We start from the raw sequence: 21850 nt of genomic DNA, 5'->3' as shown, positions 1-21850 counted from the left end.
TGGAACTGTTCAGTTAAGAAACACTGGGTAGTTAAGTTCCTTTGGAGCAGAGGCTGAGGGCAGAACCTCTTATTAGACGTATTCAACATTAGGAGGGACATAGAATACATAGTAAAAAAAATAAGTGTCGATGAGAAGAGGGCTGATGTTTAAGGGGATCAAAGTAAGAATTCTTTAAGCAGTGGGTGACGGCAATCTGGAATGCAGGGCCTGCGAAGATGAAGGAGACATACTTTCACAATATTGAATCTGAATGAGCATTTGAATTACACAGCATAGGCCAGAGGCCAAGTGTGGTAGGTAGGAATAGACAATGATCAGCACAAAGGTCCAGGTGCTGTATTACTCTATCCCTAGGCAACAAAGTAATATGAAATAATGAATTGCATTTTCAATGAGTTGATTGCAATCCAACATTTTTAAAAAGTGATGTTCAAATAGATAAAGCTTCCAAACCAAGTGAATGAGCCTCTCACATTGGAAAGTGTACTGTACTGTTACTGCCATCTTGTGGGAATCCAGGGTGCCCAGCTGAAAGCTCCAAAAAGAGGGTAGCTGTTAGCCAAAAGTAGTGGTCAAATTCAAATCCACCTAATGCAGAAACATCAAAATCATCAAGGTAAATAGAGCAGCACTCCAAACAACACACAAGTACAGAAGTACTCCTGAATTGTTAATCCATGAACCAAATATCCTTATCAAATTGCAATCAAAATGGCTCCAAGCTCATGTCAATAAAGTTTGTGTAAGTGACCACTTTGGTACTATTAAATTTACCCCAAACATCTACACAGAACCATCTGTAGAAGCTGGAAATACTAGTGGAATCCATGGTACCAAGCACTTCATAAATTAAGAGGAAAAATCTTGATTCAAACAGCATCGTCATTTCACACTTATGGATGCCTGAGCATGTGAACAAAGTTTTCACATCTTGCCCTTGTAAGATTGACATATTACATTCAAGGCCGCACTTTCATAAAATGCTAGCATATTTTTAATCCTTTTTTGGTGTTGGGGACACAGAAGAAACGAGGACACAATAGGAGCAATGGCAAAGCTCTTAATATGCCCCAAATTTACTCAGAAACATCAACTCTATTGCTTATTGGGCAACACATTTCAGCGCCAAGTTGGATGCTAAGTTTCATTAACATGCAGGAAGGTTGCAGCTTTTAACTCAAAATATTACACTGCTTCCAAAGCAAAGCTTTTGATGGAGCCCAGTGGAAAACTAGCAATGAATGGACAAACCAAAGTTTCCGGACATGCAGTTCAGGTTATCTCAGTCATGCAGAATGGAAGCAGGCCCAAATGCACATAATTATCAATTTACAATCAGCTTTTTTTTTAATTTGGATCACATTCCCATCAACGCACCCCAGATTCTACCATCACAATTGGGACAATTTAGTTCCAATCAACCAACCCTTTTTTAAGATTGTGGAGAAAACTCACATGGTCATGTGTAACCTCTATCCAAGTGGTAGAGCCAGGTTGTGCCATAGTGCTGCCCAAGTCATAAGGTGCACTCCAAGCACAGCAATCCATGTGGACCTTATTGAAACCTCAGCAATTCAAATGCCTTAATTGATGAACACGACAGCTAATGTAGAGAAGTCAGATATAATAAAAGCAGCTACTGGTCCAAGCTTTATTTTTGCAAGGTACATGCATATCCCACTAAAAGCTTGTGGCAAAGCTTTTATTTAATAAAGTGTACACTCAATACCAGTTTTCAGGTATTCTGCCAAGGAACAATGTGGTTGGTGCATGTTGAAACTACATCACAACCCACATCCTTCATATTCAAACCATTATTTCCAAACATTGTTTACAGTTCTAATATAGGATACATCTCCATTTGTACACATTAAACAGTTCTGTGCATGTTAATATATTTGGAGCACATGGAGTTGGGGTGGAAGCTTACATGTTGCTTTCTTTGTCTTTCTGTGAAATTACTGATCTTGTCAACTTTTTGGGCAAAAAAAATCTTCAGGTAATGGAAAACATCAAACATTGCTATTGTGGCATTTTTCATTTACACCATACTTGCTAATCAATACTATTCCAACAAATTAACATCACATGCCCACCGTACTTGTCCAATTTCAACATCTTTCTTACATTCTATTTGCATTTTCACTGAGTCAATACAACCTTGATCACAAACACCATCCTCAATAAACAGGTCCACAAATAGTACTTTTCAATAAAGCATTGTTCAGCCCTTTCCTGCCTTGAAGACTAATTGTCCAAAATCCTGATTTTTGAAAGCTATAGAAATGACAATTGTGATTTCGGTTTCCAGATAGCCAATTAGGGACTGCTGTCATTTGAGAGCTTCAGTATCCTTTTTCTTTGAAGAGCTCACAGTATTCAAAAGTGAAATTAACCAATGGCAAAACACTAAGACTTGAAACACAATTGCAGAAATACTTCAGTTTTTTTCTTTTATGGTTAATAATTACCTTCTTAAGATTTGGGATCAGAAAGGGATTAAGATGATAAATAATTGTTATGAATTAAGTCAGTTTTTTATCATTTGAAAGAAAGATATCAAATACCATTCAAACTCTTTTTTTGTTATCAAATTAAATCAATGTTACATGATTATTTTGGGAAGAATTTGTTTTTACCCAGAGTCGAAATTTGAAATGTTAGTTCATGATGGAGGGAAGAAAGATTTTATTTCTGAGATGTATAAATTATTGCAACAGAAAATGCCTAAAACTGATTTGCATAAATCAAGACTTAAATGGGAGAAAGATTTGGGAGATGATTTGGATAAAATTATTTGCATGACAAAAATTATAAATGTTAGGTATAGGTTTGTAACCTATACATCAATTATACTCGACTCTGGAGCATTTGAAAAGTTATAATTTGAGTATTTCTGATTTGTGTTTTTGATGTAATTGTCAGTATGGTTGTGTGATAAGGTTAAACTCTTTTGGCCTCGAGTTAAGGATTGTTAACAGAATATTTTGAAAATAAAATTCTTTAGATCAAAAAATTTTTTTAAATTGGGGATATTAGGGAGTTTGGTTTGCTTTTTAAATTGGATAAATTTCAAATAGCTTTGAGATTGGCATTGGCGAGGAAATGTATAGTTATTTCATGGAAAGACCAGGTGAAACTCAATTTACAAAGATGGCATTCAGAATCAAGGACTTGTATCCATTGGAGAAGATAATGTACAACTTAAGGAATAAATATTATGTTTTTAAAAAGATTTGAAGCCCATATTTGGATATTTCAATTGGAAAATTTGAAGACAGTGATCTGGTTATAATGGGGCTTCCTTATTCCACAATACAAGAATTGGTGTTTTGGTATTCTCTTTTTACTTTTTTTTTTAAATAGGGGTAAGTTTGGAGGGTGTTAGGTAAAACATCATGAGATGGGAATGTGCAGGGCTGTAACAAGATGTGAATGCATCCTTGTACTTACAAGATAAGAGAGACATTGATGGATTGAGAGGCAGGAAGCTAGCAGGGAAAGGATAGCAACAGTTTTAGTCATTGGACAAGTAATGATATGATGATGTTCTAAGCATGTATCCAAGGGTATAAAAAAATCACCATTTTGCTGATAACGGCAGAATGCATTCTCCGACTAACATGGTTAGTCGCAAGTGTTACAATCCGGTAATAAAGAACAAAGAACCCTGATTTCGACTCAGCCTGGTGTTTGTCTCACTCATTCATGAACAAAGCAGACCTAACAAGGGTGGGGTATATTTGTAGGGGTAGGGGGTGGAGGGGGTTTTGGTGTATTTTCTTAGCTTTTTTTAGGTTTATATATAGAATTAAAATATATTGTATTATTCTTGTAATCATGGTAGTTTTTCTTTTAAATATTCAAGAAAAGTTTGTGTAAATGTATCTGAACCAATAGAGATACAACAGTGAATTTTGACAAGCATAAGCCTTTGTTGCAGTTTACACTACTTAATTGAATGTTCATTTTTAAAAATTTAGACATACAGCACAGTAACAGCCCCTTCGTGCCACCCAAATTCCCCAATTAATCTACAATCGCAACAGGTTTGAAAGGTGGGAGGAATGCAAACACCTCGAAGAAACCTACTCAGATACTGGGAAAACTACAAACTCCTTAGACAGTGCCAGATCTGAACCCAGGTCGCTCCTGTTGTAATAGCATTGCTCTAACCCTTATGTTAACGGCGCCATTCTATTAGCCTTGGGAAATTCAGCAAAAAGGCTCCAGGTCGCAATGTGAATATCCATGGTGGAAGTTCACATTTTAAATGGTGCAAATTATATAATGAAATTGAGAAATTATTGGTCATCATGAACAAATGCTCTCAGACAAGCTTTGACAATTATAGACATCAATCAGCTTGACCATTTTTCATATCAGAAAAATCTTAAAACATGATTCAAGCTATATCTTCAATAATTACAAGGAAACAAAAAAAAATCAGATATACAAACCATCTTTATTGAATTCTGTAAAAACTGGATTTACAAAACAAATTTCAGTATTTATTTGCATAAACTAAGTCGCATGTGATATCTTAGTAAATTACTTATCTTACCTGAAAAAGTGTTATTTCAGACGATTGGCTTGGGCATGAATCTATCAGCCTGAACATTGCCAGTACATCTGCTTAACATTTATTAAAGTGTTAATCCAAATAAATGCTTAATTTTATACAAAACTACAAATTCTTCCCAAGTTTCAAATTTAATGATATATATGTTACAAATCAAGCCAAATATTAACATAACATTTTGCTCAGCTACACTGTGTGCTGACTTAATTTTTTTTTTTTAAATATACCCTTCTTTATCTTCATCGTGCCTTGGTTTTTTCACCATTCTTGCAACCACTCTGTACCAGTATCCACTGTCCATATGGGCTTCCTTTACGTTTATTCTCTGGAGACCCTTTTACTGGTCCATTTGATGGTTTTTGATTCAATGGCTTTGCCACTGCATTCTGTAAAATAAGAGGCTAAATGTAAGTAAATGCCAAAGAGCTTTTGTAAAGTTATCTTAATTCAATTAAAATTTTAAATACAGGAGTTTGTCAGCTTTATTCAAACAAAATGTATCAAATCAAGCTAGCTATAACAGTGACAAGCAGAAATGCAAGAATAACTAGCGCAAGTTTAAAATTACTTCAAGTATCTTATAGATTGAACTTCAAATAAATGGGAAAGGGGGTGAGGGAGGGAGGGAAGGGAGGGGGGGAAAAAGGGGGAGAAAATGATACTGTATATATTCAAGAGAAAAAATGTCTGTATGTATCTTGGTCAGTATGGTTTATAGTGTGAAAAATAAAAAAAATTTTAAAAAAAGAAGCCTTACATCAGATTATACCCACAAATGTGCCATATTCTAATAGAAGAGAAACACCTTAGGGGCCAGAAAACAGTTATATTAATTTCAGTTTAATGCTATTAATAGTACACAATCTCCTGCATCAGATGAGGAGAAACATTTGTTAACCATATAACAATTCTTTCTTTGGCTTGGCTTCGCGGACGAAGATTTAAGGAGGGGGTAAATGTCCACGTCAGCTGCAGGCTCGTTTGTGGCTGACAATTCCGATGCGGGACAGGCAGACACGGTTGCAGCGGAAAATTGGTGGGTTGGGGTTGGGTTTTTCCTCCTTTGCCTTTTGTCAGTGAGGTGGGCTCTGCGGTCTTCTTCAAAGGAGGTTGCTGCCCGCCGAACTGTGAGGCACCAAGATGCACGGTTTGAGGCGATATCAGCCCACTGGCGGTGGTCAATGTGGCAGGCACCAAGAGATTTCTTTAGGCAGTCCTTGAACCTTTTCTTTGGTGCACCTCTGTCACGGTGGCCAGTGGAGAGCTCGCCATATACAATATATTTGGATATACAATTACAGTACAGAAAAAGGCCTTAATCGGCTCTTCTAGTCCGCAACGATTTAATTGAAACTCCACTAATTCCACCTACCTGCTCCCTGCTCATAACCCTCCATAAGATTCTTTTTTGTAATTTTTTTTTTTTTTTTTTTTTTAAATACTGGATAAAGACACAAGTATCAATCCAAAATTTAAATTGGTCAAAGGGGAAGAATAGAATGTAATTGTATATAAAAATATCGACTTACTTTCATGCTGAAAGCTATCCAATGGTTTGTTTCTAATCTTGTAGGGGCACTTTGTAACTTCTGTACTGGTTCTTCATCTTCCGATTCATTGATGTGTTTCTGCATTAGAAAAAAAGAAAACAGCCAATCCAATGAAAATTTTGATCAACATTCACCATAAAAACCCTTGTAGCACTGGCTGGACAAACCTATTATTTTTGAATCATACATCCCTATTATTCTACCTGCTGTGATTGAATCTGCAAAAAAAATTGCTATTACTTCTTGAAACTTGGTACTATTTAACTTTACAAATGTGTTACAAGATGGCCAACAATTTAGATAACATCAAACCTTATTTTAATGTTCAACCAAGGATACTGGATTGAGATTTGAAATTTTGACCTTCCAGATTAATGGCAAAAAATTACAGCACAAAATATGATTTACATTTAAAAAAAAGAATGACCATGAACATTTAGTTCACATAATTCCAATTTAAACTGAAAATGCTTTTGAGAATTTTCAGTAATGTGTCAAGTGATTCGAGAAATGTACTACTGTATGCAGCCATATTGATACGGTATATTCTAGGCTATTAAAGTGACTGGAGAAATGTACTACTGTATGCAGCCATGTTGATACGGTATATTCTAGGCTATTAAAGTGACTGGAGAAATGTACTACTGTATACTGTATGCAGCCATGTTGATACGGTATATTCTAGGCTATTAAAAGTGACTGGAGAAATGTACTACTGTATACTGTATGCAGCCATGTTGATACGGTATATTCTAGGATATTAAAAGTGACTGGAGAAATGTACTACTGTATGCAGTCGTGTTGATACGGTATATTCTAGGCTATTAAAGTGACTGGAGAAATGTACTACTGTATGCAGCCGTGTTGATATGGTATATTCTAGGCTATTAAAGTGACTGGAGAAATGTACTACTGTATGCAGCCATGTTGATATGGTATATTCTAGGCTATTAAAGTGACTGGAGAAATGTACTACTGTATGCAGCCATGTTGATACGGTATATTCTAGGCTATTAAAAGTGACTGGAGAAATGTACTACTGTATGCAGCTGTGTTGATACGGTATATTCTAGGCTATTAAAGTGACTGGAGAAATGTACTACTGTATGCAGCCATGTTGATACGGTATATTCTAAGCTATTAAAGTGACTGGAGAAATGTACTACTGTATGCAGCCATGTTGATACGGTATATTCTAAGCTATTAAAGTGATTCGAGAAGTGTACTACTGTATACAGCCATGTTGATACGGTATATTCTAGGCTATTAAAGTGACTGGAGAAATGTACTACTGTATGCAGCCATGTTGATACGGTATATTCTAGGCTATTAAAGTGACTGGAGAAATGTACTACTGTATGCAGCCATGTTGATACGGTATATTCTAGGCTATTAAAAGTGACAGGAGAAATGTACTACTGTATGCAGCTGTGTTGATACGGTATATTCTAGGCTATTAAAGTGACTGGAGAAATGTACTACTGTATGCAGCCATGTTGATACGGTATATTCTAGGCTATTAAAAGTGACTGGAGAAATGTACTACTGTATGCAGCTGTGTTGATACGGTATATTCTAGGCTATTAAAGTGACTGGAGAAATGTACTACTGTATGCAGCCATGTTGATACGGTATATTCTAAGCTATTAAAGTGACTGGAGAAATGTACTACTGTATGCAGCCATGTTGATACGGTATATTCTAAGCTATTAAAGTGATTCGAGAAGTGTACTACTGTATACAGCCATGTTGATACGGTATATTCTAGGCTATTAAAGTGACTGGAGAAATGTACTACTGTATGCAGCCATGTTGATACGGTATATTCTAGGCTATTAAAAGTGATTCGAGAAGTGTACTACTGTATACAGCCATGTTGATACGGTATATTCTAGGCTATTAAAGTGACTGGAGAAATGTACTACTGTATGCAGCCATGTTGATACGGTATATTCTAGGCTATTAAAAGTGACTGGAGAAATGTACTACTGTATGCAGCTGTGTTGATACGGTATATTCTAGGCTATTAAAGTGACTGGAGAAATGTACTACTGTATGCAGCCATGTTGATACGGTATATTCTAGGCTATTAAAAGTGACTGGAGAAATGTACTACTGTATGCAGCCATGTTGATACGGTATATTCTAGGCTATTAAAGCCAATGGACTTATCTTCAAAAAACGTTGGCCTCTTCTTCGGCAAAGATCTGATATTCAAAACCTCCTGGAACACAGTGAATAAGTTAGGAGGACAAGAAAATCCTGGAACAAAGTTTATGCATGGACAATACCAAATCCAACAGCAGTCAGTCAAACCTCTGCTTCATATGCCTCCGTGCACTTGAAGGAATTAAGTCTATTTATCAATGGGCAATGCTAGATAGTAAGTTTCAAGAACTGATCTGTGTTATGCAGACTTAATTAATTATTATTATTTGAAGTTCTTAATGCTTTAACTGTGTTCCAGACTAGATGGCAAATCAAATTCTATTCCATATCACATAGCATTTCTGCACAAAACATGGAATAAAAGTCATTTTCTCTTTGCTTATTGAGTAACAAATGGGCATTCTAACCCAATATCAGATCTGGCTCTCCAAGGGCAAGCTCAGTATTAATATGCAAAGTGAAGCTCCCTCCATACTGCATCCAATTATGCATCATATCTCAAATTCAAGAAACAATTCCACTCACATCACCATTACACAACGAGATAATCAAACCAATGCCTGATGTGGGTACACTACTGCTCTGATCAAAGCTGCACCAGAAAACAAAAGATGGGCTATCTGAGCTCTGTTCAAACTCAACATCAAGGATTCAATTTAGAAAACTAAGTGCTGAAAGGGGAAAATGTCCCAAGATCAATGGCTTTCAAAGTAGAGGTTGTGACACATTGAAAGGTGCAATATTTTATTCATGACTCAACCCCACACACAAGAGACAGTAGCTGCCATTGTTCTTTTTAAGAATGGGTCTTTCGAGATTTGTAGCTTGTTACTTTGAAACCAATCAATACTTGTGGCTACCAATAAAGTAAAAGGAAATGGTTAAAGCAGTTTTTGGCAATATAAATTGTTGGATTATACCCACAAATTACCTAATTATTAGTGAAATGTCAAAAAGAATAATTTTGTAGGCAAAAAGTATGAAAATTACCAGATGTGTTGAACTCTTGACAAGCAGTACTTGGTGTAAAACTACTGTTTCACAACACATTGCCCAAATTCTGTTATAATCATTCACAACAAAAACCTTCTCTCATTATAATGGCCTTTCTGGGTTTGCCATGTTCAAAGTAGTTTTAATACTTGGGTTCAATTGAAAGTATAAAAATAGCCTCTTTCCCACCAACAAATAAATCTACAATAGTGACACGATGGTCTTAAAGAAATGGAATAAGGGGACAAATAAAAGTAGGTTAGTTAGAAGTGACAATGCAGTTATCTGATAAAGATGTTAGAAAACTGTTCTACTTTGACCACTATTTAAAAACAATGTCAAGGTGGTTTCAAGAAACATCAATATTAAAGTACAATTTAAAGTAGTCCATATGGCTCACATGTCCAAAGTCAAACCAGCTCACTTTTATGCAGACGTATCTCCTCATTGTGATAAATGCAACAATGGAGATATTTCATTAATTCATATGCCAGAGTCTTGAGAAATATTGGAACGAAGTATTTAAAACTTTCCCTATACTTTTTAAAGTTGATTTTAAACCTAATCCTTGCTTTATTTAGTTTAATGGCATCTGAGCTTCAGATATTACCTTTAATTTCTCTTATGGCTTGGTGGGCTGTGTTGCTCAGATGGAGGGACAATATCCCGCCTAATCAGGCTCGATGGCTATGTGAAGTCACGTCATGTTTAAATTTAAAGATTAGATGCTAATTTCAGATTGAATTCAAATTTTCAAACACTGTGGGAACCTTTTTGAATTACTTTTATAATCTTTGATTTGTAATGAAGATAGAAATATCGACTAATGAGGTAATTTATCACTGATCTGTCTTTTTTGGCCAAACAGCTTACTTTTGGTAGTGGTTTAGATTTTCTTTTTTAAAAATAATAAAATATCAATACAATATATTCTGTTTAACATGTGGAGTACCTTGGATGAAATGATATGGTTTAAGTGTATCATTTTGACTTTTAACATGTATTTTTGGATGTGAAATTTCAATATTAATAAAAAAATTGAAAAAATACTAAAATCACCCAACACAGGAGTGTAATATTGGAAGTTGAACAGTTAAATGGCAAATGAAATTCATCAAATTTGCAATTCACTCCAATCAAAAAAGTATTACTCCACCTTAGAAAGTGATAAACAATGCACAAAAAAAGTCATTAAAATAATTTAAAAATGCTAGTTACAATTTGTTTCCCAAGTTTATACAAGGCCCCTGCTGGGGCTGAGTGCATAGTTTGGTCTCCATCCTGGAGACAGAATATGGAATCACTTGTGTCTGTGCAAGAGAGGAAAGATGATACAGTTTGATGACAGTTTGGGCAGAGGGGAGACTCAAGACATTTTTAAAGTATGGATGAATTGGAGAGATTATGTAGAGATTGCTTGGGAGTTTGGGAATCAAATTAGAAATCCATAAATAGAACACAAAACCTATTGGCTACTCAGTAATTACTAGGTGAAACTTAGTGCCACAGAAGTAGTCAAGTGAAATAGCTTTCAGAAGATAAAAAGGGGAAAATGGGGAAGTACACTGAAAGGCCACAATGAAGTAGATGAATGGAAAGAGGCACATATACCTTTCTGTTGGGGCTGTTTGAGCTATAGTTACACCATATTTTAGTTATTAAAGCAGCTACTTTTATAAATTTATATTACAGAAAATGGACATGGCTCACATTCCACTTTAATTTCTATTAACACTAGTGTATTAAAAATCAGTCTGAATTAAGATGCATTGTGACCAGCCTATTTAGGAGACAAAAGAGTGAAAACTCACATTTTGCAATGTCTTGGCATTTGATAGGGAAGAAATACAACAAGTTTCTCCATTCTCCCTATACTTCTAGATGGCCTAAGAGGTCACAAACTTCCTGATCAAAAAAAAGACAATGCTTCACCCCTAAAGTATAGATGTGGAAAGGCAATTATTTTTAGTAGCAAAAATACACCTCCATTTATAGATTTTTTTGGTGATACACAATAGCTAGGTTCACCTACATCACACCTTTTGTATTTTTAAAATGTACTTTGGCTAAACTGCCCCTAATCACTGCACACATACAGATACAAAAATACCACCTCACATCTTCCAAGAAGAGCAGTCCATTTCAAGGCTTCTATAAAACAGAAATAAATCAAGTCATACAAACTAAACTTAAAGCTTTTATCTGGAAAGTGTTTGAATGACAAGTTGACTAAAACTACAAAGCTAGCTGAATCATTACTGCATATTACAATCTCCAATTTATGAACAGTAAATACACTTGAAAGCACTTAGTTGAGAGTTAAGCACTTTAGGGAATGTCCAGAGTTTGCAAAGAACTACGTGAGATTTTCTTACAGCATAAGAGAGCAAAACATTTCTACTATGGTCTATTAGGAATGACTACACCTGCAAGCTTCTTATATTTGGTTTCCATCAGAAATTAGAGAATAAATTGAACTTGATCAAAGTAATTTGGATAACAAACCAGTGCAACAACAGTTGAGCTAGAAAAGGAGTACAACTCACAAAATTTATTCTACCCCACCGCAGGAACACCAGTCTGCAAAAGAGTCAAAATGTATTTAAATAGATACAGCAACTTAATAATCAAGACCAACCAATATGCAAGAATTGGTGTTCAAAAATTTGGATAGAAGTAGCCTCCCTCTATATTCCAACATGCAAAAACATTAGAATTATATTAAAACAATAATCACTCACCCTTCCCGTCACCTCTTTTGCTGCAATGTTAAAATTAAAATTCTCATCTTTGAGACTGGTAGACCTCAGGCTAGGTGGCAACTGGATGCTGTCTTTTCCAAATAATTTGCTAGCATTTGCCTTTGCTATTTCTAGCAACGTCTTTTTATCTGAAAGGAAACCAAAATGATGAATTTTAGGTTCAGCCTTGATCTAATTAAATGGAGGAGCATGTTTGACTGGACACATGACCTCCTGCTCCAATGATGTATAGAGGCTTTAGCAGAGTATACATGACCCGAGTTTGAGGGCAACTACGTGACAGATGGCAATGTGGAAAATACAAGATTAATTACTTCAGTTGGCAAAATAAAATGGCAGATTGTATTAAAATAAAATAAAAATCTGGAAGTGCTTGTGTTTAAAGGGATCTGGATGCCTTGAACACAAGCCATTAAAAGTCAAGATGTGGATGTAGCAGGCAAATGGAAGGAAACTGGAATGTGGAGGATGAGCACAAATTACTGCATTTACTGATCCCTTGAATGACTGGAGAGTCAAACAGGCTAGGCCTTTAGGAATTTAGAGCAAGACAACCTTAATGAAACAGACAAAATTCTTAAAAGGCTTAATGGGTACATTTTGGAGATGCTCCCTGAGCTGAGAACATTCACATTTGGTCATTTTGTCCCAAAACAAGGAGAATTTCCTCAGTTTAAAGGGTGGTGAATCTTTAGACCTACAAACTACAAATTATTGTGGAAGGAATTGTTTAGTAATGTGTAGCAAAATAGTTTCTATCCAAAATTAGAAAATAAAATTTAACACTATCAAAGTGATTTAGATTACAAATTAATGCAATACAGGAACACAATCCTTTATCCGGAACCCTTGGGGGACGGTGTGTTCCGAATTTCGGATTTTTCCGGACTTCGGAAAGCCCACCCGAATTGTGCTACCGCATCCACCCCCACCCTCTTCCAGTCCCTCGGCCGCCAGTCCCCTGGCCGCCTCCTCCAACCGCCGGTCCCTACTTGCCAGATTTTGGTGCTTTCCAGATTTTAGATGTCCAGATAAAGGATTGTGTACCTGTAACTGAGTTTTGTATGCTATCCAGCCAATTCAACCTTTACACAATACAGCAAGGCAGTGGAAGAATAAAGTGTGTTGCAATAAAAAACTGTAGATGGTGTTAAAAGGAAAAGTAATTACAGTGCAAGGCATCATCTCACACTAATTGAAAGTTCATTCAGCTCAGTTAGTGAATTCATTCAACTTTTGCAAATGAAAAGATCCATTCCAGTAGGAAAACATTGAGACAGAATATTAATAGTAATCTAGTTGAAGTCCAAAAATCAAGGCAATAGTTACTCCCACTCCTATTATGATCTTACTTTCTCCACATCCCCATTTCAACATATCCTACCTTTTTGTGTTAAGTGAATAGATCTTTCCCAGGATCTGCTTCGACTTCTTCTGTGTAATGGTTGGGTTTTGTCCACCGAATTATGGCAGTTCTTCGGAAATCGAGATGAATAACTTGACCTTGACCCTGACCGGGATCTTCTACGTCTCAAGTTGGACCTTGATCTAGATCTGGATCTTGATCTGTACCTGAATGGTGATCGATAGGACACACGATACCTGGATTGTCGGTAGCAAGACTTTGACAAGCTTCGAGATCTGGACCTTGAACGGATTTGCCTTGATCTTCTGTATTTCTCCTCTCGTGATGAATATCTGGGCCTTGAAGTCAAAGTTGCATAATTTGAACTTGGGTGATTCTTTTCTAAAGAGGGCAATGAATCAAATTGGGAACTGCCTGAAGAGGACACAGAACTTGATCTGGAGCTTTCAGATGATGATGATGATACAGAACTGGATCGAGAACTAGCTGAAGAAACAGAACTTGATCGAGAACGACCAGAAGAGGACACTGAATCGGATCGAAAACTACTGGAAGAGGACGAAACAGAGTCCGATCGTGAGCTGGCAGAGGACGATCGAGAGCTTCCCAAAGATGATACTGAACTTGCCCTGGAGATTTTAGATTTCAGGAAACCAGGAGTCCTGGACCGTGATGGTCTCTTATTTTTTTGAATCTTATCAGGAGAAGCAAGCCTTAATTCATCCATGCCAGCAGCTATTTTCTCAGCCTTTTGCTTCTGTGCACTGGATCTATCTGTTCCCAATTTCATTCCAACATCCATTTTAAACATTTGTTCATGTTCCAGATCTTTGTGCAATTTATTTTTACCTGAAATAAAATTACATTTAATTATATTGAACACAGGAACTTAACTATATATAGTGCAATACAGCCAAATTTCAACGGCTGCTATTTTTACAGTACTATACTAATTCAGAGATAAAACTAAATACAACTCCATTTCTTTGAATCAAGGAGCAAGAAACATTCCAGCTGTGTTGACTCTTTAAATTCAATTGTTCATTCCTCTGAATAATTTCCTTATCAATTAAGTAATAGATTCCATTCCCTTTAAAGGCAATTCCATATGAAGTAAAATCCCAGTTTTCCAGAATTCAAGCAAACCGACAACCCCAAGCAAGCAGAAAAAAAATGGAGGAAATAAATAAAATTAAAATAAATAATAGATAAAAATGGAAATAAAAGTTTAAAATTGTAAAAATAGATTGTTTACAAAACACCCAAACCCTTGAAGATGGGAGTAAACATTCAGCCAGCAGAATACCCCAGTCATGCTCCATCCGCAGCAACCATCTGAATAAAGTTGGAATAAAATGGCATCACACAGGATGAAGAGCTGGCAGATGCCATTCACCGCTGGGGTGACTCTCCCGCTGGGGTGACTCTCCCAAAGTGTCTCCCTATTCCTGCCTAGCAAGTCTAAGGCTTTAGCTGTAAACCTGGGAGAAGGGAGCTAATTATGATGGAAGCATAGTTAGCACAATGCAGTTACAGTGCCAGTGACCAGGGTTCGAATTTAAACTTAAATTTTGTAAATTACAGGAATTACCTGATTACAGTGAAATTTACACTAATTAAGAACTACAATACTGATAGGTTTTTTTTCCCCCCAAACGACTTTACATTTTGCACTGTCTTCTGTTTTTTAAGCTGTTTATTCTTAATGCTGGTATAATAGGCATTGTAAGAGTGAGCCTCAAGCAACTGGAAAAGTTGCATATCCAACATCTACCAATACCGTAGCTGCCAGATGCCGTGGGTTTTATTGTACATGTTTCCATTTTCTTTTCAAGCAACAAAATCTAAAGAATATCTCAATGCACAAAACTATTTTCAATATTCCCCTGGTTCTTGTGTGAATTAATTTTAATTATTGTACTCTAGTTAATAAACATGAGACTATAACTTTTCTTATCAATACAACCATGAAAAGTTACATTTCTCTGCAATGATGAAAAAACCCTCAAGTCCACACTTACCTATATTGGATTTCTCTTTCGTCAGTTTGCAGGATAAATCAACTGAATTTAGCCTGTAACAGAACAAATTTTAAATGAAACATGGACATTTAGTACAGTTGTTCCATTTATTCTAAAGTTCCCATGTTAAAAATGAAGAGAATAAGTCAGGCATTATTAACTCCCAGCTCTTATCCAAAGGTTTAATCTACAGATCATAGAAAATGAACCTAATTAACTGTCTCCATCTTAATCTATCTGCCGCAAAACCCTTCCTAACAACTATTTCTGTGTACATTTCATTATTCCAATGCTGTTACAAGAACTAGGAGTGGGAACAGGCTATCTAATCTGTGGAACCTTCCATGTTCTACTGTTACCTTCTGATCCCCACATGCACTGGAGCTTCAAAATTAATTTCAGTCATGACCTTGCTTCTTTTTTAAATATTCTATACATGCATTAATATCCAGATACAGAAAATATCCCTCATATGTCTCAAATCAGTAGCACGTGCTCCAACCCCTCACCCCTTCCCAGCAAATGACCCAGAGAAAAAAGACACCTGGTTACTAAAATTTCAATACATTCTGTTAAGTATTGCCTTTACATTATTAAATATATACTAATTCTAAGGTGTTGATGAGGTTCTGTGGTTTTGGGATAGCTTTCATAAAATAACACCTACAATATGTAAATATGGGCACCAAATTTTTATTTTTTTTTTAAAGTGTCTTATTTCTTAAATTGTTAAGTAATTTTCTGAAGAGGTATACAACTATGTATTTCACGTTCAGCACGTCATCTGTCCATTCCCAAAAGTGTAACTGCTATAAATTTTCTTGACCCTGGTACTGCAATTTTCATAAATTTCTTTTGAACCGTTAAGTTTCACCCTTGTCCCACATATATAACCCAATAAGAAAATCACTGGATCTTGACAAAATTTAACTTTAGTGACAAGTTCTAAAAATGCTCCTTGTTCCATCCAAAACCTCGTTTCTTCTAAAATCAACTTTTTTCCAGCCCATTAACTCTACCATATTTGATACAGCAGTCAGAACAGCAGCATTGAGGATTGATTTCTTGAAAACCTTATCCTCAAGATCAAGTAACAAATGTGGATGCCCCTACCCCCTCTCTCACACCACGAATTCAAAAGGATCCCCAATTTCGCAAATAATGTTATATAAACTAGGTGCATACCAATTATACTGCCATATTCCAGCTAGTCTTTAAACATTCCTAAAAGATGTTGGCAATTTCACTGCGTCATGACTGCAAACCACAAAATCCAAACCATTGTTCCAAGCGACTTCACTGCAGCAGTGCATTCTGCCCTTTGGTTTAAACTGTCTTATTCCATTCCAACTAGACACAATGGAAAATAGTCCTAAACCATCCATCCCATTGGCCTCACTCATTTGAACACCGCTCTCAACTACCCATTCTACATGTAGAAGATGCGACGTTCATGTTCAGATTCGCCCCACGAAGAATCTTTTCTGCATTAAATGAAATGTCCAAAAATATAAAATGGTGTCACAATTTTTATTTAAATGGAATCACTAGTTGTTAATGTTACAGCCAAAAAGGTGACAAGTGATCAGTACCATTGGCTGTGCACCCAGTTTATATCACATCATTTGGGAAGTGGGGGATCCTTTTGAATTCATGCTGTGACAGAGCGGGGGGGGGGGGGGGGGGGTAGGGGCATCCACATTTGTCACTTGATCAGTACCATTGGCTGTGCACCCAGTTTATATCACATTATTTGGGAAGTGAGGGATCCTTTTGAATTCGCGCTGTGACGGGGGGGGGGCATCCACATTTGTCACTTGATCAGTACCATTGGCTGTTTTTTTCTTTGGCTTGGCTTCGCGGACGAAGATTTATGGAGGGGGTAAAAGTCCACGTCAGCTGCAGGCTCGTTTGAGGCTGACAAGTCCGATGCGGGACAGGCAGACACGGTTGCAGCGGATGCAGGGGAAAATTGGTGGGTTGGGGTTGGGTGTTGGGTTTTTCCTCCTTTGCCTTTTGTCAGTGAGGTGGGCTCTGCGGTCTTCTTCAAAGGAGGTTGCTGCCCGCCAAACTGTGAGGCGCCAAGATGCACGGTTTGAGGCGATACCAGCCCACTGGCGGTGGTCAATGTGGCAGGCACCAAGAGATTTCTTTAGGCAGTCCTTGTACCTTTTCTTTGGTGCACCTCTGTCACGGTGGCCAGTGGAGAGCTCGCCATATAACACAATCTTGGGAAGGCGATGGTCCTCCATTCTGGAGACGTGACCCATCCAGCGCAGCTGGATCTTCAGCAGCGTGGACTCGATGCTGTCGACCTCTGCCATCTCGAGTACTTCGACGTTAGGGATGAAAGCGCTCCAATGGATGTTGAGGATGGAGCGGAGACAACGCTGGTGGAAGCGTTCCAGGAGCCGTAGGTGATGCCGGTAGAGGACCCATGATTCGGAGCCGAACAGGAGTGTGGGTATGACAACGGCTCTGTATACGCTTATCTTTGTAAGGTTTTTCAGTTGGTTGTTTTTCCAGACTCTTTTGTGTAGTCTTCCAAAGGCACTATTTGCCTTGGCGAGTCTGTTGTCTATCTCATTGTCGATCCTTGCATCTGATGAAATGGTGCAGCCGAGATAGGTAAACTGGTTGACCGTTTTGAGTTTTGTGTGCCCGATGGAGATGTGGGGGGGCTGGTAGTCATGGTGGGGAGCTGGCTGATGGAGGACCTCAGTTTTCTTCAGGCTGACTTCCAGGCCAAACATTTTGGCAGTTTCCGCAAAGCAGGACGTCAAGCGCTGAAGAGCTGGCTCTGAATGGGCAACTAAAGCGGCATCGGCTGTGCACCCAGTTTATATCACATTATTTGGGAAGTGGGGGATCCTTTTGAATTCGTGCTGTGACCGGGGGGGGGGGGGGGGGGGGGGGGGGGGTAGGGGCATCCACATTTGTCACTTGATCTTGAGGATAAGGTTTTCAAGAAATCAACGCCCATCCAAAGGGGATTCAGGATTGTAGACTACTGTAGTGTGGAGTTCACCAAACTCATACGACGAGAGGGAGGGGCAGGGAGAACTGCCCTAGATGAGTGAGGAGTCAAACGCCCTTGGGGATCAATCAGATCAACCTTCGTTCAGAGATCCGACCTTTGCTTCCTGAAGTGATGGAAATTATTAGCCGATGATCTTAAACAAAAAGTTAACCACATTTCAGTGACATCTAACCCAACCCTTCCCCCTGCCAGTACTTTGAACCCGAACGAACCCCACCCATCGACATTGACCTTCGCATCGATGGCCAGACACCACCACTCGAGGCCTGCCCACAACTTGGTGCCGATGACAGCCGTGAAAAGGCAGAGTGGGTAGAGAGCTCGGCTGGGACGGTGACGAGCCCACCCTCAACCCTCGGCCATCTGCACCGGGAGACTGCGTCACCCCCCCCCCCCCCCCCAAACACGCGGCATTAAAACTGCTTGTCTTTAAACACACCGGGAGCCCCTTCGATTATGAACCCAGAGCCCTCGACTCCGCCGGAGAACTTACAGTTTGTCGTTACGGCCTCGTTTCCCTTGCGACTCCGTGCCGCCATTACGCCCCTTCCCCTCCGTTAGCGCCATCTTGTCAACTGCGGCAAAACGCCGTCGCTGCCTCCTTTTATAAGCGGTGGGACGCGGAGGCCCGCCTTTATTCTATTCTGACTGGCTCTTTGCTGTCAGCCGCCACGCCTATTGGCTTCTTTGACAACAGACAGCAGTTCTAACCTATCAAGCTTCGCCCAGAGAATTTATGATTGGTTCAGGCGGTCGTCAGTCAAAGCTCCGTACCCGCCTGATTTCTGCCATCTCGACGCACAATTGGACAGAGTACCTGTCAATCAAGGACAAACCCAGTCAAGGAGAAGCAACGTCAGACTTGACCGGGGTCGGTCAGCGTCTATGGGCTGGAGCGAAGGAATCTTCTGGATGAAGAGGCTTCAACTCAAAACACTAATCAGAGTTACCACCATTTCCTGTGTGAAGCCCTTGGTTAAAACATCATCAACATTTTGTCCTTATTTAAGAGAATTTTTTTTTTAAAAAAGTGCTGGAGAAACTCAGCAGGTCAAACAGATGAAGATACAAGATTCAATTTATTGTCATGTAATAGAGTGCAATAGTACATGAAATTTTGATATCATCTGCCATAAAGCAGACAGATTCGCCATCGGCAGAAATTGCCTGAAAAAACTTTTTACAGTCAGAGAAAGAGAATCAAAAGAAAATCTCCTCAAAGTCACCATGTGTCCACGGTTTCACCTCCAGCACTCCCGCAAGCCCCACCAGCCATGCAGAGTCCAGTTCAAATCATCAGGAGCCCGTGCTCCAGATCTGATCCTCCTACATGATCAGGACCCCTCAGGTCCTTTGGCACCCTCTCGCATCCCAGTCCTAACACCTGGTTACCCTTCAGCCAGTCCTAGCAGTCTGCAACCCAGTGTGAATCCCTAAATCGCAGTTGCCAGCAGCTCGCAGCCTGTGTGGGTTCCTCGCTTTGAGTCGCCAACTGCCTGCCGCCTGTGTGTTCTTCAGCTGCAGAATTAGTTCACTGTTGAGGTCACCGTCCCGTGGATCGTCTCTTCTGCTTCTCCTCAAATGGTGTGGTTTCCCAATTTTTCTGGTGACCTCTCCTTCCACGGACTCTGCTGACAATCAGAGACACTGCCATCTTGGGCCAGATCCCGCGGTCACAGGATTTTCAAATAAAAGCACCGACGGCTCCTTTAATAGACTATTTGAAGTCTGAGTGGAACTGACGGCGGTCTGAATGGGCAGTCAGATCCTGCGAGAGAACTGTGACTCCTCTTCGACCTCCGTGGGACGCACCAATGGCAGGGCTGCTGTTAGAGCAGTTCCAGAAGCACTGCCATTTTCCTACATAACAACATTTCGGGCTTGCGTCCTTCATCAAGGCATGAGTAAAATGTAGGTAGGCTCAGGTTCATTTTGCTCATACCTTGAAGGGCTCAAGCCCAAATGTGGGTTATTTATCTTTATCTTTGCCTTATAAAGTACATGGTGCCTGCCTACATTTTGCTTATATCTTGATAAGGAGCTCACGTCTGAAATGTTGATTATGTACCTTTATTTTTACTATATAAAGTACACTGTTTGATGGGTTGAGTTTCTCGAGCATTGTGTTTTTAATTCAATCGCGGTGACTGCAGAATTTTGTGTTCTACTATTATGAAAACTTAATGTATGATTGTTTCCTAGCTTTGATATTGCTCTTTCTCTCTCGGGTTGTAATATGTACAGTCAGATAATGAACTTGAAATTTACATAAAAATGGAAGGAACAGTGCACATGGAACCTGTTCAGACATGAGGAAGTTCTTCTACTTGACCTTCCAAAATCCTTTTCCAAAATGTCTAGGACGACTATCCAAATTGGCCAAAAATATCCCAAAGACTAGTCCAGAGACTGGCTGATAGTTGAACTCAAAAAAAATCATCTTCTGCTTGATCCTCCATGAGGGATGGTTCAGCTGTTTCTAGTCAAAGGGTAGTGTTGTGACAGTCTTCAACATTGATTCCACAAGATCTCTTCAGGTCGGGTCAAACATCAGCAAATAATCCTCTTAGCATTTACCACCAACTCTTAACTGTGGCTGCGAGGGTTCATGTCCATTGTTGTCAAAGTGAAATGCAATTAGTAAGCCCTTGACATAAGCGTGTGATTAATTAGAGAAACACCCGGCTACAGCAATAGTCACTCACCTTTTATCTTGCCCAGAGTAAGAATTCTTACAAACATGTAGACATCTTATAAAAGCAAAAGTACTAAAACAACTATGATTCTTTCATCTGAAATAAAATAAGTGTTCCTCCATTTTAGAAGAAACAGAAAAGAATGGAAGACTGCAATAATTCCAATCATGGGGAATATTTCATCTAACTATACTTAATACTTGCTTCCCTGCCTCCAAGAAAAAAATCATTTTCTAAATAGATATGAAAAGATTTAGACAAGAAAAATACAAAAGCCACAGGTGCTGGAATCTAGAGCATTCAGTTTGTAGGGATAATTCCACTTGCAGGGAAGATTAAAACTAAGAGACATAAATATGATTAAAATGCAATTATTTCCAGTAAGGAATTAGGAAGAATTATTTTTCCAGGACACAAGAATATATACACGAATCAATAATGCAGATACACCAGTTGGGCCAAATGGTTCATTTTTCTACTGCAACATTGGAGTAGATGACTAAATTTATTACCTGAGCAACGTAACCTTTAATAAACTAATCTAAACTTCTCAATAGTAAAATAACAAAATTGAAAAAGAAAGAAAACATGAGAAGCACACAGAAAGAAAAAAAAACAAATTTTCATCAATGTAGAGAATTTTTAAATGATATAGAGGGGAAAGAAGG

General features: G+C 38.4%; 1 protein-coding gene across 8 annotated transcripts; it reads right to left on the bottom strand.

Annotated features, from left to right (window-relative positions):
• Positions 1-4449: 4449 nt before the first annotated feature.
• rsrp1 (arginine/serine-rich protein 1) lies at positions 4450-19079 on the bottom strand. Of its 8 annotated transcripts, none has more exons than XM_069895617.1 (7): positions 18980-19079; positions 15447-15499; positions 13444-14274; positions 12039-12187; positions 11844-11877; positions 11416-11448; positions 6191-6213 (listed from the first exon to the last, which is right to left on the bottom strand). In XM_069895617.1, exons 1-5 carry the CDS (start codon positions 19051-19053, stop codon positions 11854-11856), a joined length of 1131 nt encoding a protein of 376 aa, XP_069751718.1. In that variant the 5' UTR covers positions 19054-19079; the 3' UTR covers positions 6191-6213; positions 11416-11448; positions 11844-11853. The 8 variants fall into 8 exon arrangements, with proteins under 8 accessions (XP_069751714.1, XP_069751715.1, XP_069751719.1 ...); XM_069895616.1 differs by lacking the exon at positions 6191-6213 and adding an exon at positions 8333-8359; XM_069895613.1 differs by lacking the exons at positions 11416-11448; positions 11844-11877 and adding an exon at positions 4450-4971 and having other exon boundaries at positions 6115-6213; positions 18980-19078.
• Between the last annotated feature and the right edge of the window lie 2771 nt (positions 19080-21850).

The sequence above is a fragment of the Narcine bancroftii genome, chromosome 8 (assembly GCF_036971445.1).
Source record: "Narcine bancroftii isolate sNarBan1 chromosome 8, sNarBan1.hap1, whole genome shotgun sequence".
NCBI lineage: Eukaryota > Metazoa > Chordata > Chondrichthyes > Torpediniformes > Narcinidae > Narcine > Narcine bancroftii.
The sequence above is the reverse complement of the archived record's forward strand: the minus strand, read 5'-3'. Positions and strand labels throughout refer to the sequence as shown.